The 25812-nt window shown below is 41.8% G+C and overlaps 1 protein-coding gene across 1 annotated transcript in view; it reads left to right on the forward strand.

Moving 5' to 3' along the window:
* Brinp1 (BMP/retinoic acid inducible neural specific 1) overlaps window positions 1-25812 on the forward strand; it is a 171548-nt gene that overhangs the window by 83475 nt on the left and 62261 nt on the right. The window contains exon 3 of the mRNA XM_047525019.1: window positions 23764-23954. Within this exon, the coding sequence (XP_047380975.1) occupies window positions 23764-23954 (191 nt within the window). The remainder of the gene's footprint in view (window positions 1-23763; window positions 23955-25812) is intronic.

A 25812-nucleotide genomic window follows, 5' to 3' on the forward strand; every position in this document is an offset into this window, starting at 1 on the left:
TCTTAGGATCAGCGCTGGTATAAGTTAACAACTAACAACTGCTTGCTGTGTTTAACATTTGTTAAAAATGCTTCCCCTTCTACCCCATCTCCTCCAAAAGCTCTGGTTGTTAGTGTTTGCCAATGTCCGTGGTGTAAATATTCCCACCATCAAGGCACCAGTGTGATGGCCCTAAATGTGGAGCTGGGAGGAGATGATTGCACTAGGCTTTCATGAACCAGTAAGAGTGGACTTCAGCACATATGATTAGGGCTGTGCTCTTTGCCTTGCTTGTGGGGGCTTCTTCCCAACCAGTCTATTACAGAAGGTGATGTACTAGAAGAGAGGGGAGAAGAAAAGGAGGTAAATATATGCCTAGGTGGGGAAAATAAAGACAGAGGAAAGGATGAGTAGACTGTGATCCTTCATACCCCAGACTCTTGAGGAGACCTGAACTGCCCACAAACACAACAGCTTGGGGAGATCTCAGGATTGTGTCCAGTTAAAGAAGCCAGACCTAATGAGTCCATTGATATTCTCTTCTGGAAAAAGCAAAACTATGGGGAGGCAGAGCATTGTGGAGCACTGAGGGTTGGGAGGAAGGTTTATGTGCAAAGCCTGGACTGGAAATGATGGAGCTGTAACTTGGTGGTGGTTAAAGACACTGTGTACTTGTCAAAGCTCACAGAACTATGCACATAATCTTCATTTTCACTGTATGTGAATTTTTATGACAATAAAATAATAATGATGAGAGAAGTAAAGGGGGACAGAAAAAGAGAATTAAAGAAAATTAAGAAGCCAAAAGAGATTTTACATTTGTATATTTTCTTTGGAGGGAAGTCAGGCTGTGTCTTCATCTTTAAATGAGGTAGAGCCTCTGACCCAGCAGCACTGTCTCCCTGGAGAAGACAGGTGTCTGTGTCCTGGGAGCCTTGGGTAAAAGTTCTGGTAAGCAGGTGATCTGTTAAATAACAGCAAGAATCTCTACCAATAGGTTAGCGCACAAGGTTGTTGTGGTTTATTCCTGGTGTGGAGCACTCTTCGGTAATTCCAAAAAATAAAACATGACTATTCATATTGCCATAAAGAGTGCTATAATAGATTTTGTGCAAACACATACACCACACACACCACACACACACACACACACACACACACACACACACACACACTCTTTACCCAACGGTTCATACGGTACCATTTCCTATATGTATTAAGTCAGTGTGCACACACACACACACACAACAATATCATCCATTCTCTAAGAGTATATTTATACCCATGCAGACATAAAAAGAAAAGTCAGGAAAGTTTCACCATGATAATGGCGATTATCTATAATTAAAACTTCTTTTCAAAAGAAACCATACTCACGTATCGCTTGGATAATTAAGCATAAATGAACTCTCATTAGGAAATATTATGATGGAAAGTTATGGACCCTATTTTGGATGTATTTAGGAAAGAACTCAATTAAGATGACGGTTATAGATATGTCAGGAATATGAATCCTTGAGTAGAGATGTTTTGTCTGACCGCCATGAGGGGAAAACATGAAAGAGAAGGAAAGGAGAAGGGATAAAGAAGAAAAAATAACTGATAAGGACATAAAGGACACAAGGAAAAAAGAAAATGTAAAAAGAATTGGAGAACCTGCAGGGAGAGGGAAGGAGAGGGAGGAAGGAGACAGAGGGCCCAGATGGGTGAGTGGTCAGACGGGAGGACAGAAGGGAGGATGTGGCTCTGTTCTGCCATTAGGGAATTCTCGCAGGGAGCCAGAGTTACCTGCCTCCCTTTGCTGGTTAATGGGCTTGCTTTTCAAATGCCTTGTTATGGCTTAGATATGAGATGTCCCCCAAAAGCTCATGTGAGAGACAGAGCAAGAAATTTAGAGGAGAATGATTAGGTTATGCGAGCCTCAACCCAATGCGTGCACTATCCACTTGAATGGATGAACTGGGTGATAACTGTAGGCAGTTTGTGTGAGGCTGGAGGAGGTGGGTCTGGAGGCATGCTTTTGGGATACATACTTTGTTCCTGGTGAGTGGAAGCTCTCTCTGCTTCCTTATTGTCTTGTCCCAAGCTGCTTTCCTCGGCCACATCCTTCTTCCGTGGTGTTAGACCCACATTGGGCCCAAAGCAATGGAGCCAGCCATCTGTGCACTGAGGCCTCTGCAACCATGAGTCCCACATAAACATTTCCTCCTCTAAAATTGTTCTTGTCAGGCCTTTTGGTCACAGCAACTCAAAGCTGCCTAAAATATTCCTTAATGTCTGTACCATATAGACTGTGAACCTTTGGTAGAGTATGCTTCTTCAAGATAATTGGTGCCCTGAAACTCAGAACTCATGGCTTGGAATAATGTATCCAGTAAAAAAATAGTAAAAATAGGACTTCAGATATGACTGAGTCTTGTTCCTTATGAAGTTGCAGGAGATCCATGGTATGGATGGGCTTGGTTGCAAAGTGTCTAATGTATTGCATTGGACCTACTCAATGGCATGTCCATTTCTGGGTTACTCTCAAAGGGCCCATTGTATTAATAGTGTGTAGGAAACCTCTCCACCTCTCTTAGCACCTTAGGATCATTTAAAGTAATCAATCAAAGTGGAACACTTAAATGATCCTAATGGTCTCAGCACATATTTCATGAAATTACTTGAGTGTGATTGTCAGCTTTTCATCACTATAATGATATACCTGGCATGGGCTACTTATGAAGAGGGGAAGGTTTATTTAGGTCATAGTTTTGGAGTTTCAGCATCTGGGATCGGGAAGCCCCGTGGGTTTGACCTCTGGTGAGGGGAATAAGTGGCAGCACATCATGGTGGATCAGGTGTTGGAGCAAGTGGTCAGATCCTGAACGGGAGTGAAGAGAAAGTGGACAGACAGGGCCAGTCTTGCTTCTTTGATGACAGCCCTCTCTTGAGAACTGCCAAACGGTCACAAAGAAATAGCTCATGCTCCCAGTGACTTAAGGACCTCTCAGTAGGCCCCGTCTCCTAGATGTTTCGCCACCTCCTAACAGTGACAACCCGGACATCAAATCTTTAATCACAGTGCACTCTCAAAGAACACAAACTCAAGCCTTAGCAATGAGCACTTGCCATGTGCCAGGTATCATGGTCGACAGTGTCAAAGGAGACAGACAAACAGAACCAGGAAGGTGAAGCGCAGAGTCAGCTGGAAGTGTGGAATATACACCTAAATCAAGGAAAGACAAAATAGCAACCTACTTAGAGGTGCTTCAAAGCTAACAAACTGCTGTTTCCTCATTGCTTAGAAGGGTTCCTACTCATTTTAAGATGGATTTTTTATAAGCCTAAGGTATTTATGAAAAGAAAAAATGAACTTTATTGTTAGATATGCATTATGAACTTTATTATCAGGAATCAAGGAATATAATAGTTCAGGTACTAAAGTCCAGAGTTAGATGAAGCTAGGTTCAAATCCCAGCTAGGGATTTACTTATGAATGACCTTGGGCAAGTAACTTCAATTGCAGAATTTATAAATGGGGATATGATATATGGCAAAAGAACATCAGGTTATTATAAGTATCAGATAACATATAAAGTGTATAGTTCATTGTATATGCGTTTGTACACACATACATATCGTGTACATATCTATAACATGTATACAATGTATATATATTTTTCTGTGGTATATATAGAATATATATGTGCGTGTGTGTGTGTGTTTGTGTGAATTAATTACCTGATCCTCCAAACTGAGAGCTATATTTGCTCTGTGATTTGGATTCTGACTAAAATTACTTACACATTTGAATCTTAGTTTAATTTCTATTTCTAAATTTTTAGAATGAGTATGCCATTAATTCTGTGCCCTTTTTTTTTTTGGTCCCTGGGGATAACCTGTAAGGTAGGCGTGGCTGGTACAATCCCTTTCACCTTACAGAGAAGAACACTGGACACTGGGGAACTGCAAGTTGGAGAGACTTTACAGGATTGTCCAGAAAAAAAAAAAAAGTTTGTTCCTTTAGCTCTGTCCGTGGTCTCTCCCAAATCAGGGCCAGCTGTGGTTCAGTCCAGTGAAATGGAGCCAGCTCCATTGGCAGAAGCACACAGGTTCTCAGTTTCTCTGTAAATCCCAACCAAATCCACCTCTTGCCTCTCCAGTTTGGCTGTTCACCTCTGCTTACTCTTCATTTTGCTTTTTGTACTAGAGTTTGTTTTCCCTCATGTGTCCTCCCATTCCAGGGTCCTGCTCTCCATGGCTGGATCACTAGAGGCCAGCAGAGGGAAGCTGGCTTTTCCCTCTGTCCTGATTGCCTGTGATGCACCCTCATTTCTCTGAGCTGGGAAGCACATGCCATTTAGAGAACACAGCTGGTGAGTGGGAGAAGAGGAGGAGGGCAGAGGTCTCCTTTGCTGGGCAACCTGGAGAATGAGTCAGGATAAACAAAATAGGTTTGACTCAGTGGGATTGGGTGGCTAATTGCACTCACTCTGCTTTTTAGTTTCCTAGCTGGCTATAGTCTGAACCTCAGTCTAGGCATGCAGTATTGTTTTATTTGGGTTTATAGCTTTATTATCAGCTTCAACTCTGTGCCAGGTGCTGAGAATACAAAGGTTGTGATGACTTGCTCTAGGGAAGTTCACTGTCCAGTAGAAAAAAGGAAGCCATAGGTAAAGCAATGAAATAGTTGCAAAGCTCTTTGCTACCTTTGCACGGGTAACTGGACACCCCTGGGCAAGTAACACAACCTCTCTGAGCCTGACATTTTTGCATCTTTGCCTTGACTTTAATAATATTATCACCTTTCAGTTCAAACAGTTGAGTGACATGCTGTTTAATACATGTGGCTCATTATAAGTGCTCAACAATTTGAAGACCAATTCAGAATGAAGAGGTAATTTGAATATTGGAAGGCTGGAAGACTTCCTGGAGGTAGCACTCTGCTGGGCTTTGCAGTTTGAAAGAGCCCATCCTTGCATGACATTTTCCTTCCTTCTCATTCATCCAGAATTGCCAACACTGCTCCACAGCCCTGGAATTTCTTCATTCTTTTATTTGATCACTTAAACCCTCACCAGCCCCAAAGCTCAGCAAAATCCTGCCCTTTCATCCAATGCTGGCCTCATTTTGGATTCCGATTGAGAATCACCCATGGTTCACACTCACTTGTTTGGTCATTTCAAAGAATCATAGTAGGTAGTGCCAAGGACTTCAGGGAAATATCTTCAAACCTTTGCTTTTATAGATGGGGAAACTGAGGCCCAGAGAGAAGAAGCAGCTTGCCTAGGTGACAAAATACCAGCCAAAAACAAGATCCTGGGTCCATTCTGTCTTCTAGAGTTGTTTCAGTTTGACTTGCTTATGTTCTGGAGTTCCTAGCTGTCGTTCTCTTTCTGTCCCAGTCAGTCAGTGGGTGCTGATAGCCTGTGGAGCTGTGCTCAGGAACCTGCAGGGCCCTAAAGCTCTTACTGCTGGCATGAGCTCAGCACTGGCTTGGAATTTTGTGTGTGTTTTCTTCCCAGATCCACATGAACTCCCTCTAAGGATAGGGACCATGTAATAAGACCTACCTCAAATTGCTTCCTCTTTTACTTACACAGATGGGCAGATACAATGTGAATTCAGAGTAGCCTGGGTTATGGAACAATAGGAGAGGGAGCTGGTATAGCAGCAAGTGTTATGTTCTGTGATGTGGCAGCTGGGATAGGTTTGGCTACAGGGAAGCTCTTTTTTTTTTTTTTTTTTTTTCCTGTTTGTTGCTAGAGCAAGAAGTAGGAGGAAAGCAAGGCCTGGGAGTTTCAAGTTCAGCACACACAGGGGCTGTCTCCTCTGTGTGAGGCCCCCATGAGCCAGGTGGTATCTGGGTAGCTGAGTTCCCTCTCTTGGGAGCCCGCTTGTCAGGACATGCAGGTGGTGGCCCTGAGGCTCTCTGGTAGTCTACGACAGTTTCATCTGCTCCTGTGAGTTCAGCTTTGGCTTTCTCACGCTCACTGTAGGATGGATGCCAGTCAAGCCGTCACACAAGGTTGTTCTCTGATAAACTATATCATATATATGCAATGCTCTTCAAAAATGATTTCCCCCAATTTTCTATTTTGAAAAACATTTTAAAAATATTTCAAAAAATTTAACTCAAAAATTAAAAAGAGAAATTAATCGAAAATTAACAATATACACTATCTAGGTATTAATGGTTTTGTTCAGTCTCTGTGTCTTTTTCTGAAAAAAAAAAAAAAGAAAAAGAAGTTGCAGACATCATGGCAAACCCTCTATGCTATTTTGCCATACTTCTTCTAGGAATGAGGGCATGTTTAAACAATAAATAAATGGATTTAGTAATACTAATTATATATCAGCATATTAATAACTGAACATGATAATAAATCAATATTCTTGCCATTGGAGTTGCAAATTGATGCAGCCACTCTGGAAAGTAGTGTGGAGATTTCTCAGAAAACTTGGAATGAATCCACCTTTTGAACCAGCTATCCCACTCCTCAGTTTATACCCAAAGGACTTAAAATCAGCAAACTACAGTAACACAGCCACATCAATGTTTATAGCAGCTCAGTTCACAATAGCTAGATTGTGGAACCAACCAAGATGCCCTTCAACAGATGAATGGATAAAGAAACTCTGGTATATATACACAATGGAATATTATTCAACCATAAAGAAGAAGAATATTATGGCATTTGCAGGTAAATGGATGAAGTGGACGAATATCATGCTAAGTGAAATAAGTCAATCCCCAAAAAACCAAAGGCTGAATGTTTTCCCTGATAAGTGAATGATGATATATAATGGGGGTTGGGGGGGGTGGGGAGTGAGAGAAGAATGGGGGAACTTTAGATTACGTAGAAGGAAATGAGGGGGGATATGAAAAATGGTGGAATGAGACAGACATCATTACCCTATGTACATGTATGATTACACGAATGGTATGAACTACATTGTGCACAACCATAGAAACAAAATGATGCGCCCCATTTGTGTACAATGAATCCAAATGCAGTCTGTAAAAAATTAAAAGATAAAGAAAAAAAAACACCTAAGAAAATTAATAACAGCTTTATATTCTGATAATCAGTATATGTTTATTCAAATATTCTCAATGTTCTTTGAGACTATTTCATTGCAACTTTTCCTTTCCTGGATCCAATCAAAGGTCACAAATTATACTTTTAAAAACTTTTCTAGTCTCTTCTGCCCTGTGTCCATCCCTACAGTGTCCTCTCCTGCCACGTCTGCACCGCCCTCCACCCTGCCCCTGCTGCAAAGCTTCTCAGCTTTTCTTATTCCTTCTTATATATCATGTTCTGTCTCCCTCCCCACCGGCAATTCCTATTGCCTGAAATACTCCTCTTCCTTCTGTGCCCCTGGCAAACTGCTTTACCAGATATTGTACTAAATCTTAACTTCCTCCAGGAGGATTTTAACAAAACCCCTGGATTAGGTCAGATGCTGCAGTTAGAGTCAGTTACTCCCATTACCTACTGTACTTCTCCCACCCCAAAGGCTTGATCACATTGCAATCTATTTTATAGTTATTTGCTTCTTATACTTTCTGTATAGATAAACTGTAAACCCTTTGAGGCAGGAACTGTGTCTATTTTCTTCTCTCTGCCGTACCAACACCAGTCTCTAGCATAGTTCTTGCTGATAGTCATCATATAATATTTGTTGGATGCCTGAATCTCCACTTAGGTTAATTTTTGAAAATAAATAGAGGTATCAATGGTATCAATAATTTTTCTCTCCAAGCCCAGATTTGTATGCCCACATTGAACAGCTACATTAGAGAATGAGTAGACTTCTCAAATATATCATGTCTAGGTATTCTTATGACTGTCCCTCCAATCTCTGGCCAAATCTATACTACCCACAGTCTTTCCCATCTCAGGTAATGGAAGGTCCTCATTGCAAGTTGCTCAAGTCAAAAACCTTTTATTCTTCCTTGATCCCCTGTGTTCGCTCAGACCCACATCTGATCCATTAGGATATTCTAAGTTCACTACCTTGAAAGTACAAATCCAGAGTCTGAGCAGCTCCTATTCCCTCTCTTGTTAGTCCCTTGTCAATCCATTGCCTTCTCTCTCCTGGGCTATGGCCACAGCCACTTGTATGGTCTCACTGCTTCTAACCCATTCCTCTTCATTCTATTCTCACCACAGAGTGATCTTTGCAAAACAAGCCTGATTGTGCAACTTATTTAGCTCAATGCCCTGAAGTGACTCCTCCTTTGTTGCAGAATAAAAACAACCTCTTTTCAGTGGCCAACAATAGTCAGCCTCTGTTTCTCTCCCCCTGCTCTTCAGTTGCCAGGCTCCAGGTACCAGGTCTCCTGGGGTCCCCTCTGTCTAGCTCACATAGCTCTCCCCGACCTTCTCCAGGTGTCTGCTGAGGTGCCGCCTTCTCAGTGAGAGCAGCCCTGACTACTACTGAAAGTTGTGTCCCCTTCTGCCAGCGTGACCAACAAGCCTTACCCTATTCCACCTTTCCTGTTGACCATAGTACTTACCCTTTCTAAATTACCCATTTAAAACACTTATTGTTTTAGAAAAGAAATTTCACAAGGAAAGATCTATAAATGTGTTCATTAATGTAGCTCAAGTGCTTAGTGTCTAATAATGCTTAGTTCACGTTTGCTGAATGCATGCATACAAGAATGAATTAATGAAAGATTGAATGAATGAATGGTGTGGCAAAGCAGAGAGAACAAGGACTCCAAAATTCACATATACCTGGAATCGCCTCCTGGTCGCTCTGCTTTGTGCCTTTGTGACCTTGACCTTGTATAAGTTATGTCATCTATGGAGCTTCAACTTCTACCTTTTAAAGATGCAGTAAATAAAAGTCCCTACCCCATAGGGCAGCCTTCAGGATTAAACTGGGGTACTTGAGATGTGCTTTGTAAACCGGAAGGCACTGTATAAATGTTAGCTTTAAAAATGGGTGGGGAAGAACAAAAGAAGAGAAAGACATCTTGGCGAAGAGTGAGCAGCAGGGATTATACGGGCAAACTCCTGCAATCCCAGAGCAAGCACTGGAGGGGATACGACGTGAGTACAAATGATGAAGTGGAAGAGATTCAGCTAAAAATGCTTCCTGTCCCTGAAAAAAAATGGCTTGAGTGTGAAGCATTGCAAACACTTTTTCACAAGGAACGTAGGAATTGCAAGTCACCAGGCTCAAACAGAGCTGAACTGGTACAGATAATTTCAGAGTGCTTGATGGGGGCAAAACCCTTCTTGTAATCGGGTCCCTCCCAAGAAGCAGTTTTAGTAGTGCTGAGGAAGGACAGAGTATGCTTATGAGGTGGTGCTCACCCCTTGAACCCCTCCCTGTGACCAGGCCTGGGTGTGCCTTTGCTGGATTTTTCTCTTTTCAGTTCCTAGATTTTAGAAAACCTCGGATTTTGGCCTTGGGCATCTTCTCTGCCTGTGCCTGCGTTTTGCATGTCCATTCTATTGTTACTTGGTCTTGTGGTCTTATAGAATCCATCCTGATGATTCACATTTATATCCCCAGCTTAGACACTCCTCTGTACTTCCGATTCATAAACCCAACAATTTAATAATCTCCTTAGATGTGTCATGCTAAATTCTGGATTCTTGGTATCTGCCTTCAAATGTGTTCTTCTACCAATGTTTCCGTTTCAATTGATTGACATCACCATTGACCCAGTTATTTGAACCCCAAGTCAGGAAGCATCTCTGATTCTTCTCTTCCTTTCACACCTGCCCACATCAGCAGATCCTAGGACTTCTATTTAGAAGGGACACTTCTAGCGTATGCACTCATCAGCCTCATCTAGCTCACCAGCACTCTTGTCTACCCGTGCAGGGTGTGTTTCTGGCATTCCTCCTTCCAGGTTCATCTCTGCCTCCTTCAGCTCATCTCCGCACAACAGCCCGAGTGACACTTCTGCAACCCGACTCAGATCCTGTGGCCTCTCTCAGACCTCTCTAGTGGCTTTTCATCTCACTTAGTACAAGATCCATAGATCCATGTCCCCATCATGGTCTATCAGGTCCTGCTCCATGTAGCTTCTGCTAGTCTCCTTACCTCTCTGAACCGGCCTTCTTGTCTTTCTTCACTCTAGGTTCACGCAGAGCATCAGGCATTTTGCATTCGAACTTCCTTTACCTGGTACAGAATAGTTACATCCACTGTACCAGCCTAAAATGAGCCCTCTCTACCCCCGACACTTGCTATCCCCTTAGCTCGTTTTATATTCCACACTTTTTATTTTTACAACGTCTGTATTTTGCTGTGTATGCATTGTTGTTTATTGTCTGGCTCCCCTGCTAGAATACAAGTTCCCCAAGGGTGACAGTTTGCCTGTCCTTCCCACTGACTGCTTATCCTGCATTTAGAGGACCCTGTAATACAATAGGTGCTCCAAACCGTTGGTTGAATGAATGAATGTATAGGTGGGAAGCCATGGAGTCAGCTGAGCATGAAAGAGACAGGTCATTACTTCTGCAATTTTGAGAACTTACCATATGCCAGGTCCCGGGATAGGTGCTAAGAATATCTTGAGCAGGCTACCTGCCCCTTTCCCATTCTTGCAGAATACATCCTGTAGCAGGGACAGAACGAAAGTAAAGGGGCCATCACAGGGTGATACAATCATTGAGAATGTGCAAGGTGCTGTTGGTAAGTAATAATAATGTAGCAGAAGAGCTTTTCCAGTGAGGAAAGCTGCATGTAGGTAGGAAAACCTGGAGGTTAGAGTAGATTTGTGCACTTGATGGAGCTTTAGAACAAAACAAAACCAAATGCCATGTTAACTGCGAAGGGAAGAGAAATGAGGAGTCAAAAACAAGCCAGAGAAGCAAGTAGGCAGGGAAGGGCCCAGAAGATGCCTTCCTCGGGGTTCAGATGCCTGGGCTACATTTGAAGTAATGGCTAATCTCTGAAAGTTGATACAAAGTTAAGGAAAAAGAGAATGTTGGTGACATCATTTATGATGGCCCCACAGAGCAGCAGTTTAGTTTGAGCAGAATGAGGACAATGTAGTACAGGAAGGAGCTGGGATCTGTGGTTTATCCCTGGACATGAAAAATGTTGACTGTAATTGAGCGAGTTTCCTATTTCTTTGTGAGACAGTGGGACTCATATCTACTTCCCAGTAAGCTGGTGGAGGTGGCTTGAGCCAGCCCACACTTGGAGAAGTTTATTTTGGCTGCAACATTTAGGAAGCATTGTAAGGTTGTCAAGGTGGAAGCAGGAGGACCGGGGGGGCAGCCTTTGTACCTCCATGTGTCTTGGCTAAGAACCTGGCTTTATTTAATCCCATAAGACGCCTCTTCTCCAGATCTGTGGACTTATTAGACTTGCCACTGACTGGAAAGAGGAAAAATGAAAGCACGAAGGTGTTAAGGATTAATTCCAAAATTCCCCACTTCTGAGAATGTAATTGCCACCTCTGCCTACGCATGGAACAGGGTGCTGGAATAAATAGAAACAGGGAGCCTCTGAAGACTTGGGCCATTTGGAAGCAGAGTCCTAAGGTAACTTGCCAGACTCCAGGGGCTCAGTGTTGGCAGATAAACACTGTGATTCCGGGGAGTGCCTGAGAACACGAGTTTCTTCATGCTGGAAAGGAGAGAGGAGCCATTCATAAACCTCTTGGCATTGCCTTCTTTATTCGAGGATTATTTATTGGTATTTTATATATTGCAGGCAATGTACTAAGAACTGAGAAAAAAAAGGGGTGCAGTTCTGCCCCCTAGAAGTAGCTGTGTTGTGGGAGGGGTGACAGTAAAATCACCACCAGCTGTGTTCAGTGGTCTAGGGGGACCTGAGTTGGCTCCTGGAGTTGGAGAAAGTGCCCTCTGGGAGTGACCTCCAGGACCAGGTCCAGAAGGTTGAGAAGCAGAATCCAAGGTGGGAGTGGGGGAGATGTTTGTCCCAAGCAGAGGAGGGCTCAGCCGTGCTTCAGTCCTGATTCTTCTGTAGAAGGATCACCTGGGAGCTTGTTAGACCAGCAGAGGTAGAGATGCTGAGTTATTAAAGTTTTGAGTGAGTTCTTGTCTCTGTATTTTAACATGAATTCTCACCAAATTCTGATGTCTGTGGCAGATGGACCTCACTTCAAACCCTACAGATGGAATCAAAGTCTGATTCTTCTCAAATTGTGTTCCTTCACCCGAAGTGCAGGATGGTGAGAAGAGAGACTAGGTCCTATAAGTGGCCCATCCACCAAGAATTTTCTATTTATATCTCATTTTCCCATTTTGCAAAAATATTTATTGGAATATTGTCTTTTTTATTTTTCCCAGCAAAATGCTCTTTATTTATGTATACTGTCTATACCTATCGCCGTAGCATCTTAAAGAGAATTATGTATGGTTGATGGCCCTTACCCAATTATTTGAAAGAACAAATAAATGATTCAGATGTTCCAGGTCTAAATGAAAGTTTGAAGGCCATTAATCCAGTGCAACTGTCCATTTTACAGATGGAAACAGTGAAACCCAAAGAGGAATTTTTACTTGTCTATGGCAGTCCAGATTGCTTCGATTAGAGTAAGTGGCAGATTTACAGTGCCTTTGCCCACAGTCCAGCGCTGGTTCCTCTAGATCCAATTTCAGATTTTAGGGAGGCCAAAATATTGGCCACATTTTGCAGAAAATACAAGAAGTAAACAGGAAATATGAAGTAGCTGAATCACAGTCCAAATGAATTCATGGCCTTGAGGTTCATAATGGTAATTAGCTTGCTACAAAGAATCCTGGATTGAAAATAATCCTAAATCAGATCTAGTGTGTGCACAGCATATTAGAGAGAGGTAAGCCTGGGTTGGGACCTTGGAGTCTGAGATTCTTCTGTAAAATGAGGCTCATCATAAATAGCTCCCAATGTACTTGTATTCATGTGAATGTTGGTGGTATCAGTTATGATGGGTCCACAGAGCAGGCCCATATCAGGAATTGGAAAAGCAAGCATGTTCCATATTGGAAAATAAAGATGTGCATAGAAGAGAGAGAAAGGAGGCAGGGGTAGGAGAAAGAGCATTGCACTTTCTTCTGGAAAATTCAGTGTCAGTGTGAGCTTGCAGAAGCACGACTACTAGCAAGTTGCTTTTGTGAAGTGTGGCCATCAAGATATCTTTATGCCCAAGAAGAATAACTTTTGGTAGTCAAGTATGGAGACCTGAAGAACGATGAACTAGTTGAAAGCCCATTTGATGGAGGAAAGCCATTTCGTGTACTGTAGAAGAAAGAATGGAGTCACGATTCAGACTCTGGGGGCAGCTTTATCATATAACTGGAAACTGGCATCTGTCAGTGTATTTTGGAGTATTCTGCTAACTCAGAGCTGAACAAGAGCTAAGTAGGTAATCCTCACTGTAACTGCTATCCATCCTGCTGGTGCTGAGTGAGGCTAATACTCCTGTCAGTGGCCATAACAATTAATAGTTCCTGATTGAAACATTTCCAATTCTCTTGGGCATTCAGAAGACAGTTCCTAATGTTCCATGTGTATTTTCCCTTTCCGAAACTCACATCATCTCCTAGTCAGTAAGGACAGCAAGAGCAACACTTTCCAATCACCTTTTAGATTCTGAATTCCTCCCCAAAGCATATCTGTCAATCAGTTATGCAAATTCTGCTTCACTCTCTTTAAAGACAGGGACCTCCCTGTTTCCCAGGGCAGCCTGTTCTTTTATGCTCATTCTGACAGAAAGAGCTTGCTTTACTGAGCAGGGCTTTACCTTGCTGTCAGTTATTTCTGGTCATTCTGCTTCTAGCACTTGGAGCTGTCTTTTCGTGACAGTGCAACTCCTCAGATCCCCCCAGCTAGGAAACCTGTGGTATCTTCCATCTTCTTGTGCTCTTTGGACAGTCAAAATGGAATGCCTTAGCTGCCCACCCACAGTGTTTTAATCCTGTGTATATGAAATCAGCTGTCTTATTTATTCATCATATCATAAATTCCACATGAAGCTTTTTTTTCTTTAACTCTGGTGTTATCTGGACACTTTTTAATCCATTTATTCTGATGTGTATTTAAACAATGACTTTGTTATTTGGTTTAAAGTTGTTCCAAGAAGACTTTGGGGGACAATATCATTGTTTTCTAATTTGCTTTAGCCCAGAAGTTTTTAAACTTTTTTTTTAATTGTCAAGGGTCTCTTTTTTGCCAATAAAACAAACAAAATGAAGAAAAATCACACAATCTACTGACCTCTCACTCTCACTCCCCACCCCCATTCAATCCAAAAGTCTTAAGTCTGACATCTTTGATTGTTTCCTTACAATACAACATTCGACTGGGCAGGTTAATGCATTAAATCAGGATGGGCAGAACTTTTCCTATAAGTGTCAGAATAAGTATTTTTGATTTCATAAGCCTCATGGGTCTGTACCCCAGTCTCTATTACAGTTCAAATGCAGCTGTAGACCACAGCCACCTAGACAAAGGAGAATGACTACTTTCCAACAAATAATTATTTACAAAACAAGCATTAGAACACATTAGGCCTGTGGGCCACAGTTGGACAACTTACGACTTAAATAATTTTTAAATACTTTGGTGCACTTAGGTTAAATAAAGGTGGTTTTCCCTAGTTTCTGATATAGGGTCAGAACTTTAGTCAGTGTGTGGAAAATGAATTGAATAAAAAAATCAATTTCTTAAATAATTTAAAGCAGAAACGGGGCAGGTTTCTAAGAAAATGAAAGAGGGTTCTAGCTGAGTATATGGATGGGATAGGGATCAGAGATGGCAATGTTCTTTCGAATTCTAAATATTTTACTGAGAAGGATATTTGATAATTAAATGAGCATTACTTGCTGAGGGAAAAGGTGTTCACTTTTGTCCTTAAGGGATGTAAGATAGCAGAGGGAAATGAGCAGAGACCCGGATGTACAAGACCTGGATTTTAAAATCAGTTCTGCCGCTTACAATAGTGTGTCTTTGGGAAAATTCTCTTCCCTCTCAGAGTCTTCATGTTTCTGTCTGAAGATTGAATGCACAGATGAAGACATTCTCTGTGGTCCCTCGGAGCTCTCAAATTTTGTGATCTGAAAGAGAAAATTCATATAATTGCAATGTTTAATGGGATTTATGATAATTGGAAAATAATTGCTGCTCCAAACTTTTATTAATCTATATTTAGTTATGAGTCATGCTTTCACAATAGATGCTTTGGAAATAAGCAGAGAGACAAATCGAGGTAAACAGAATTTTAAATATTTTATTTATATGCAGTTCATGTAATCCCTGGAGCCCATAGGCATATTAAGATCATTTAAAATATCCATTAAAAGTTATGTGCTATACAACAAACTCCCCTTTTAGAATGCCTAGCCAAAGGATAAATAGCTAACATTTATTGAGTAGCTACTACTGCCAGATTAATTGAATTCATTATGGCTAATCCTTCCAGCAACCCTGCAAGGAAGGTAGTAAGATTTCTGTTGCATTGGTGAAGAAGCTCAGAGACACCGCAGAATCTGCACTCACTCACTCAGCTAATGAATGGCTTTCTGACTGGGATTCAGAGCCAAGTCTGTCCGACTGGGAAGTTTGTGTTCATTCTCGGGCACCACAGTGTCTTCAGGAAAGAACTTATTTTTATCCTTTTTCAGATGCTCAGTGGAATAAGCATTTGCTTGTTTTTGTTTTCGTTCTCTATTTCTTTGCTGAGCATTTCAGAGACTTCAAGGCAGTTTGGAAGACTCTTTGCATGACACCAGAATGAGCAGAGGAGAGGAGAGTAGGAAGAAGAGGGGAAAAGGCCAGACAGAGAACCATAGAATCTGAATTTCAATCTCAGCTCTGGCATGGATTTACCAAAGTGGACTTCACAGCCCTGGGCCCTGATTTTCTCTGCTTGTGATGGAGTGGCAATTCTCCCATCTTTCAGGTTGAAGGGAGGAGAGATTTGTAAAGAATAAGTGCACTATAGAACCCCCCCCAAGTTGTGATAATGGAATGGAACAGTGGGTCAGAGTAGAAAACAATGCAACTGAGGTCAGAAATCTGGGTTCTGTCCCCGTTAGCCACCAAAGGTGTTGTGACCTTGAGAAAGCCCGCCTTTCCCACTGAGGCCTCAGTTTCTTCATTTGTAACATGACAGTGACAGCCTTGGATGAACTCTTGGGAGGCCAGCTGAGGTATAACAAAGCAGGAAGCAAGCAGGATTCTCAGAGTGAAATAAAATGGGAACATTCCAACCTGCCTTCTCCAGTTGAGTCCCATAACCTCCTTCAGTCACAGTGCCCCAGGAAGAATCCCACTTGGTTTTTGGAAACAGTCCATTCACAGGAAAGTAGTGCCATCCCGAGTGTGTTTGCTGTATTTCTATGTTTTCTTCCCAAGTTTCTTCTCCATGAGAAGCGCGTAGTCCCTGTTCCAACACTCTTTCCCTGGAATAAATGTCCGCATGTCTCTGAACTTCATTCCTCTGCTATGAGCCTTCAGAACTTCTATGGGCTTGTTATTAAAAATAAAAAATGCCATTACTTAAGTGAATATACGTAGAAAAATAGATTTATGTGCAAATTGTAAACACATCATTTTATTCTCTAAGTCAATGTCTTTACTTATAATTAAAAATAATACTATTCATAATCATGTTTTCACAAATAGTTCTTTTTTTTAAACAACTTCTTTCTTTTTCTCCCTTCACCCTTTCGGGCTGAAATGATCCGATAGATCACTTGGATTGCTGCCGCTCCCACCTGGCCTCTCACTTATGTTCTGGGCTGGGAGGCGGGGCAGGGGATTTGGCACCAGCACCCTCTCTCGTTAAAATGCATCATTTCTGCTTCACATGTGCCCTTGGGTTCACCTTTTCCTGAGCTGACTGGGGATCCTGCGGGGAGACCAGGAACAGCAGGCAGGAGAAATGCCCAGGCTCCTTCTCTCAGCTCAATGATTTCATCTCCTTACTCTCCTCTGCGATTCCCCTTGTTCATCTCTGGGAGTAATTTGCTTTTAACAATAATGGAAGCAGCTCCAGAATACTTCTCCATCACCCTGATAACACAGAGGCTTCTTCTTATTCCATTTCCAAATGATTAGTTAATGCAACCAAAGGAATAAAGCCACCCAGGAATAAACAAATGCAAACATCCCATAACTGCAATCAATCATGCTCTCAACAACATTTATGGGACTACAGTGTCCATAAAATATTCTAAAATGTACCCTTGGATCAAGTCAGTCTACCAGACTAGTATCTATCTAGCTTAGAAAGCTTTTGACCCTGTGGAATTGCTTTGCTGAGGGTGCTTTCACGTTTGCATTTGGCTACCTTGAGCCAGCCAGGCTGGTTGGAGGCCCATTGAGACCATCACTCACCAGCACTGACTCCTTCCTTGAACAACAGCTACTCTGATATCCTCTGGACTGCATAGGACTTTGGACTGTGATTTCTCTTTGTCCTCTGAAAGGAGGGAAGCCTAGAGACATTTGTAGTTCATGTTCATCAAGTGTACAGGATTTGATAGAATCATTGTTTCATGTAATTTTAGCCCTAATCCTCCTTTTTATATTCATCTCTTTATTTTTTTTTCTGTTTTCCCTGTATTTTAAAGCCTCAGTCACCTAGGAAGCAATGGAAGAAACTTATAGTAGTAATCCAATGCTTCCTGGGGACCCAGGAGTCCTGGAAGTACCTTCTGAGGAGACCTATATACAACATTTTCAAGCAATAGAAACATCGTAGTCATGTCTTTCCTATGCAAATACTAAAATAATGGTCATACCAAGAGCAGCTAGTTGTTTTTCACACTCTGGTGCAATTTTCAAAGACATCTTCCAACCATTATTTCATTAAAGTCTTAGAACAGGACAATTTGGAGATGCATGCTTTAGTCCTCATCATATTTAGGATGAAATAGACCTGGAGAGAATTTGTAAACTATGAGTCTTTCTTAAATCCAGTCTCACTGTTTTAGTATGTTTCACAAAATTCATATCCCACCTTTCCTGAAGGTCAATCTACTGGTACCTTTAAAAAGAGCACAGTTGCTTCCTCTCCTTCCCTCTCCACCATCCACCCACTGTCACCCGACTTCCCACTGGAGCTACTCATATAATCATAACAGCAGTGATAATACTGAAAATAGCTTTGCACTAATATTTTATTGAAGGCTGGTAATGTTCTAGGCACTATGCTTCCCGATTTAATACAATCCTAAACCTATCCCTGTAAGGCAGATGCCATTTACATTTGATGGAGTTTAAGCAATGGGTGGCAGAATGTGGTTGTAATCCAGTCTTTCTACTTCCAGACCTAGGCTGGCAGAGACAGGGCTGAAGGGGAACTAATTCAATCAGCTTATTTTACAGGGGGAGGCACCAATGTCGGGGAGAAGTAGCACCTTCCTAAGGGTACAGGGACAGTTCTCCTGTCTCATTGTCTTTTTTCCCTGTTCAGTGCAACTTGTACTCAATGTGTCGAGTGTGTGTTGTGTGTGTGTGTGTGTGTGTGTGTGTGTGTGCAGGATCTCAGACGGCTGATAAAGAGGACGAAGGAGGATTCCTGAAAGGCAGTGAATACTTAGCTCTAAAAGGAACACCTTGGCCTTGCAAGTTTTTCTCCAGCCCCATCTTACATCCTGCAACCTTAGCTCCAGTCTTCCTGCTTCCCCTGCCCCTGTCGTCACCTGCTCTCCAGTTCCAGCTCCCCAGTGGAGTGGGGCCTTGCTGCAGACACCCATGCCTTCCATCCAGGATCCTTTTTTATCTCAGTCTAATGGTTCACCCACCCTGCTGGGATGCTTAATTGGGCATAAGCATATTCTGCAGATCTTCTGCCATCATGAGTTCTGCCTTCTCCTCCAAGGGGAATTGCTTGCTCTGTGAGCTCAGAAGGAAAGATATATTTTATGTTGCACTCAATTCACTGAGAACTTACATGAAATTGTTCCTGGGCCAGCAGAGCAGTAAGACAATATGGCAAGCAGAGCTTGCTTTCTTTTTCTTTCTGTAATTTTTTAAGGTCGCATGTTGCATGGAAAGGGTTCTGTGATTGGAGTCATGAGCTCCAGCCCTGCCAGTCTTTTGCTGTCTGGTCTTATGCAAATTACTTAATCTCTTTGACATTTATTTTTCCCATCTGTGAACTGGGTGAGTTAGATTGCTGACTTCCGTGAATAAGTACTGGTAAAACTTTTAGAATAGAGGTTACACTACCTGTGAGCCAAATCTGCCCTGCCAGTGCTTTTGTAAATAAAGTTTTATTAGAACAAGTAAATTTATATAAACTTACTTGTTTATATAATGTCTGACTGCTCCATATCATAAGGACAGAATGGAGTGTTTGGCTGAAAAAAAGCATGAAGTATTACTATCTGGACCTTTACAGAATAAATTTGCCTATTTTTTTTTTTCCCCAACATATCAGTTTGTGTCAGCTCAGAACCTTCTTTTGACTTTTAATGTTCCTTAAATTTAAAAATTCTCAAAAAGAGCTTTGCCAACCCCACTCCATATTTGAATGTTAGTTTTTTTTCTCTCATCTTCCCCTTCATTCATCTCACCTGCTTTGCTCATCTAACCCTCCTTCTTGTGTTTCCTCACACCTGGCAATCACATCCCTACCTGAGGACATTTGCATTTGCTGTTCTTTCCTTCTAGAACATTCTTCCTCCACCAGATGGCCCCGTGGTTCCTCCCTTTTTTCCTTTAAGTATCTCCTCAAATATCATCAAATCAGAAAGTATTTTTTTTTCTGACCACATATAAAACTAGATCTTAAATCACCTCTGGGCATCTCATTCTCTCCCCTTCTTTTATTTGTGTGAATAACATTTATCTCCCCTTTACATGTTACACATTGGTTTCATCTATCCACTCCTGCCAGAATATAAGCTCCTCCAGAGCAAGACTTTCATCAATTTTGTTTATATTCTAAGGGTCAGAAAATAGAAGGTGCTAAAATTATGAATATGTAAGTCAACCTTTTCAGCCTACATGGATAAATCTTCCTCAGAATAAATCTAGGTGCTTGGGAGTTCTTTTGCTAACATGTATTCTGGTGAGTATAAAGCTGTGATTATCACAGTCTTTGTGTCAACATCCCTATAATGTTTACAGAACAGCATAAACCCATCCTCAGAACGTTTTGGTCTGGATTTTTGGCCAATGAGAACAGGATTTACACACTGAGATTTAATAACAGAGTCTGACACATAGTCCTTTAACCCGTAGTCTCTGAAAAATTGCCCTTCCTATTAGCATTTTTATCACACACATGCTGGGTCCTTGTGTATTACCTGAATGGGGGCCCTTCCCAACACAGCTGTGGGTGACTGCAACCTGGCAAGAGACCAGCGACAAGGCACTGGGATCCCCAGCCCACCCAAACTACCCCTAGCTTTGTCTGGCCAATCTTTGTTTCCTTCAAAATTCAATTCATACAGAAGAATTCTAAGACACCATACTTCCCACCCACCCCTTTTCCAGACCTTGTCCTCCTTGATCCCTCTATGACTAGAATTACCATTACAGCTGCAGAGCATAGTATAGAGACCTCCCTGAACAGCCATTTGCATTTGTCTTCCCCTTGTCATCAGGGACTCTGTCCAGGGTGCTGAGATGCCAGTGCCTGGCCTGGAGCTGAAGCCTTACAATAACAGCCCCTGTTTCTGGGCTCTCCCAAGGCCTGGCCTGACGCTCAGTGTGCCACACGCTTCTCTCACTCTGGCTTCCCATCCATTCCAGAAGGTAGGTCCTGGTACCCAGCACTGGCTTCTTTCCTGTTTTTTTTCAGAAACTACACAGATGGCAAGCCCTGAGACTGTAGCTGGTGAGCTTCACAAAGACTATGAAGGTTGTTAAAAAAAAAAAAAAAAAAGGAATCCACACTGCACTGATTCTCCTATGTTTTTATACCTTCTCTCTAAATATTTACATGAAATATGATTTAAGAGATAGGATATTTAGGAAACCAGTTTATACAACTGACTCTGTCACTAACTAGCTGGGTAACCTCTAGCAAGTTACTTAAATTCTCTGTGTGTGTTAATAGTAAATAGTGTTAATTCTGAGGAATATAGTTATATTCATAGAAAAAAAAGCAACCCAAAAGTTTAATTTATAAAAATTATAATATATGTAACTATATATGTATATATTTTCTGAATGGTGATATATGTGTATAAACACACACACACATATATACATATATATAAATTATAATTACATGGTATGTAATTTTGTAAATTTCAGAAATAAGCTGTTGAGGAAAGATTCAGATATATTTGGTGATTCTCATTGACTCGTATTGGCCATGGATGACTGAATAACAATTTACGCCATTACTTGGTTACTTAGAACAACATTATCTTGAAGTTTCTGTGGGTCAGGAACCCAAGTGCCTTGTCCTGGGTCTCTTGTCAGACTGCAGTCACCATGGCTGGGTGTTTCCAGTTCATGCAGAGCTATCTTATGAGGACTCAGCTCCACAAGAGGTCCCAGGTCCTCAGAAGATGCTGACTGGCCCAGGTCCTCAGAAGATGCAACTGGAGGCTTCCCTGGGAGGTTCACTCTGCAGATCTCTCCAGAACATCTCAGAACATGCCATGAATGAGGGAGAGAGAGCCATGTAGAAGTGGGAGTGCTTTGTAACCCAACATGAAAGCCACATTCCATCATTTTCATATTCTATTTGTTGGAAGCAAGTTGCTGGGTCCTGGGGTCCTTAGGCCTTATGTCAGAAACCATCTGCCCCACCTATAAAATTCTCAACTGGTTGTCAAGGACCCTCTGACACCTGGTCAGCCCACTTGTTCCATCCTGTCCCTTCCGAACACCCTGTCCATATTCCTTCTCTCCTTCTATGCTCTTCTCATTACACATCCTGTGTTCCCTCCTCTCATTGTGCTCCTGCCCTTTCTTTCAGGGGGTTGGAATTTGTGTAAATCCTCTGTAGACTTCGAAGCTGGAGTTCACACATGACCTCTCTGAAGCTTTCCCTACAGGCCGAGTGGTCCATGCCCCAACTTCTCTATCCTGCAGTCCTGAGTCAGTTTACAAAAAAATGGAAATGTTTAGTCTTCCTTGATAGACTGTGAGCTTCTCGAAGACAGGGGCCATATCCACTCCATAGGCACCCTCAGGGTTTCCCTAAGTGCAATTGACAAAGTACCTAGGATGTGCAGGTACTGTGTCACCTTATCATTTGGACTACATGAAGAATTATGGACAAAGATACCTTATGCAGACAGCCTAAGCTCTGAGGTTGGGAAATGTATTCTAATATTAAAACTTCTCTCAGACCCATTTCCTGTGAGTCAGGGGTCAGGACTCTACCCCTGAATTACTGGGGCATATCCGGCCCGATTCCCACCCTGTTCTACTTTTTCTTGTCCCCTGGCTCTTTCTTCATCTGTCTCTCCCATGCTGTGGCAGAAAAGAGAGACCTTTTCATTAAACTCTGGTTCCATCATTTATCTAGACTGACCTTAAGGCCCTTTTGACTAGTCTGCATTTCTCAAGGGACAGAGAGTGTGTAACTCAGGCAGGCCTGAGAAGCTGGTCGCTCTGGGGGAGCCGCATCTTTGCTAGAACAGCGACTGTTATTTAAGCAAAAGCACCCTGAACCAAGTCCCATTAAATTCCTGCTTGTCTTCAGTTTGTGGGCTCTGTGTTCACCGTCTGTGCACATTTAATGATTTACATGTACATATTTGGGAATTTGTGAGGAAATACAGTTATAAAACAATAGTTTACATTTGATTAGTGCCTTGTAGTTTGCAAAGGTATTTTCACACCCTATCTTTCATGCAATTCTTGCACCAGTGGTAGGAAATAGACCCTACTAATTCATATTTATAGATGAAGAAATGTAGGGACAGAGAAGGGACATGATTTGCACAATTTTGCAACACATAATTTGTAAGAGGCAGAAGAATACTTGGATTCCCAAGTTTGGTGCTTCTCCATCTTGATCTCTATAATTAGTGAAAAAAAAAACAAAACAAAAACAAAAACAAAAATTTCCCCACAAGAGCACAGCTTAGTTTCTTCCAAATTGTAGGTGCTTAGTGAATTCATGTTAAAGTTTAGGATCCAAGTGAGCTCTGGGCTCAATGTTTGAATTTTGAACTGTCTTACAACAGATCTCAGGCTGCTTTGTGCCTTAGACTCTGCCCACTTAGATGGCCTACCTTCCTCCCCTGCTACCTTCCTTCCTTCTTCCCTGCATTTGCTAATTTATTCCTCCACCAAGCCTTGTCATAAATCCTACCATGACACAGGCACTGTGCTCTTTACAGGGTGCTCAGGGGTTACCTAGAAGATTCCATCTTTGTAATGTCATTCACAGTCTAGTGAGAGAGTTGGACAAGCAACTACCAACAGTGGAAAACTAGTTCTTGTGAGATGAACTAGAAATGGATAATAGTCCCATGTCACAAGGCTAGTGTGATAATTAGATATGAAATGAGACCTGCTATTCTGGTCAACTATAAAGTATCATGAAAATCATCATTACGATCATTAGTATCAAATGATACTAATGATAATGATAATTTCTTTTTTTTTTTCCCCTCAGTCTTTCCACCTAGTAAAAGTGACTCCTGACTTTGTTTCTCTGATGCTCTGAGAGCAACTTGAATGTGTGGCTGTCTATCTGGTTCAGTCCCAGTAATGAGTGGTACTCAATATTTTTTGACTAAAAGGGATTAAAAATTCTAGATCAAAGAGTCATTTGGCAAAATTAAAATTATAGGCACTCTCACCGAAGGAGAGGACAGGAAGGGTTGATTGGGTGGACTTTGGCTGGAGGATAGAAATGGTAAATTGAGTGTCACTCTCTCCCCTTCTCAGGGAGTTTGCCCGTTGGAAGGTGAGGAACACAGCCATTGAGAGGAGAGATCTGGTCCGTCATCCAGTGCCCCTCATGCCAGAGTTTCAAAGGAGCATCCGTCTGCTTGGCAGGAGACCCACCACTCAGCAGTTCATCGACACCATCATCAAAAAGTACGGCACCCACCTCCTCATCTCTGCTACGTTGGGAGGTAGGTCAGCTGCCTGGGCCATGGCCCTGTCATGCCTTTGGGTCTGGGCTGGAGTGAGTGGAGTGCCCTGAGAGCAAAGCCTTCTTAGCTCTGTGCCACTGTGCATCACTCAAAGGCATGTATGGCCAGATAAATCAAACTATCTTGGTTGTTGTGGTTTTATCTGAGCAGATGATTCAGTTCTATGGGAGAGTCTAGTTTGAGAATTTACTAACTTTTGTGAAAATGTAGTTTAACCTTGGAATTGACTCAGTTTGTTAGGAATGCTTTTTTTCTGATAATTATCTTAGGTCCTCTAAAATGGGGTCTGATCTGGGGAAGAAATTAAATTTAAGATGTTGTTTAGGGAATTGCTTTTGTTTATGTAAGTCTACCTTAGGGACTGATAACTTGAAGTTATCATTTTATAAATGGGCTATCATTTGTGTCTCATATGTGCTTGGAACGGGTTAATAGAAAAGTAGGCTAATTGCTTTACCCAGTTCAGTCTTTCTCATCCCTCCCCATCAGGTCCAATCCATCTTTGAGGGAGTGAGGAAACAGAGCTGAATACGAGGAAGGAAATTGATGCAAAGGCCATGGGAAATGGTACAGTTGAGGCCATTTAGATCCTTACTGGTCTTGCCTGTGTGCATCAGTTGATAGTATGAGTTATGATCCCTTAGACATCCATTTTTATCCATAGTGAATGGGCCCACTGAACTTTCAGAGAACCCCCTTGGTGGTACAACACCATGCTACCTGTTCACAGAGATGATAAGATGCATTTAGTCATAGCCCAGGCCAGGTAAAGAGATTGGTGTATGAACAGAGGCAGGGTGGATGTGATTGTAATGTGGATCTTCCCTTTAAAGGTGGGTTGAGCGCTATGGACTGGAGTGATCAGTCCAGACTTCATGGTGGAAAGTAATGGTTTATTTGAACAGGAGGTTGTTAGATAAAGGAGGGTGGCAGCACTTTCTAGGCTGAGCGTACAGCACACATTTTGAGGAAGGCAAGATCAGTCATTTGACAATGTGGGTAGAAGTGTTGGTTGGGCACATTCATTCTTTCTTAAGTAATGAGTATTTGCTGCACAACAGACATCCTATATTATCAGTATTTCTCAACACTTCAATTTAATCATAGTATTTCCATTTTATAAATAAGGAAACTTAGACCCAGAAGAGGTGTAGCAAATAAGAGGGAAAGCTAAGTTTTTAACTTAGGGATTTCCAGTCTCAAAGCTTACAGTATTTTAATCCATCTAATACCAATTATTTCTTTTACCAACTTGCTTACCCTCCAACCTACCCACCCACTCCAATAACCACTCAATCAATATGTATTTGTTGTCTGTGTTTAGACATTAAATTAAGTAGGACTTTGTGAAATAATTAGTATAAATTCTACCTTAACACAAAGTGACAATGAGTGTGACATCAGTCTGTCCTCTTTCCTCTGTCCTTCCCTTTCACTTGGAAAAATTCATCATTACAACCAATTCAATTCCTCCATTAAAAAATGTGCTCTGGTCCGAGTGCCTGGAAATCCCATGTAGCAAGACTTTTCTTTCTCAGTGAAATATATTTTTAATTTCTCCAAGGCATGGTGGTAAATTATTTAAAGAGCCTTGTTCCTCTACTGTTTTTACAACACAACATTTTAAAATATGCAAAGCTTTGGATTGAAATCCAGTGTCGGACAGCAGGCCCTAAACATTCCCTTGGCCCTAGCCATGGAGGAGTTGGGGGAAGGAAGAGGAGCAGATTTACTTTTGCATGAATGCTGTGTGCCAGAAATCATGTAAGGTCCATCTCATATCAACATTTTATTCATTTATGCATGGAAATTACTTCTTAAGGACCTTCTTATGCAA

Source organism: Sciurus carolinensis, chromosome 14 (assembly GCF_902686445.1).
Source record: "Sciurus carolinensis chromosome 14, mSciCar1.2, whole genome shotgun sequence".
Taxonomy (NCBI): domain Eukaryota; kingdom Metazoa; phylum Chordata; class Mammalia; order Rodentia; family Sciuridae; genus Sciurus; species Sciurus carolinensis.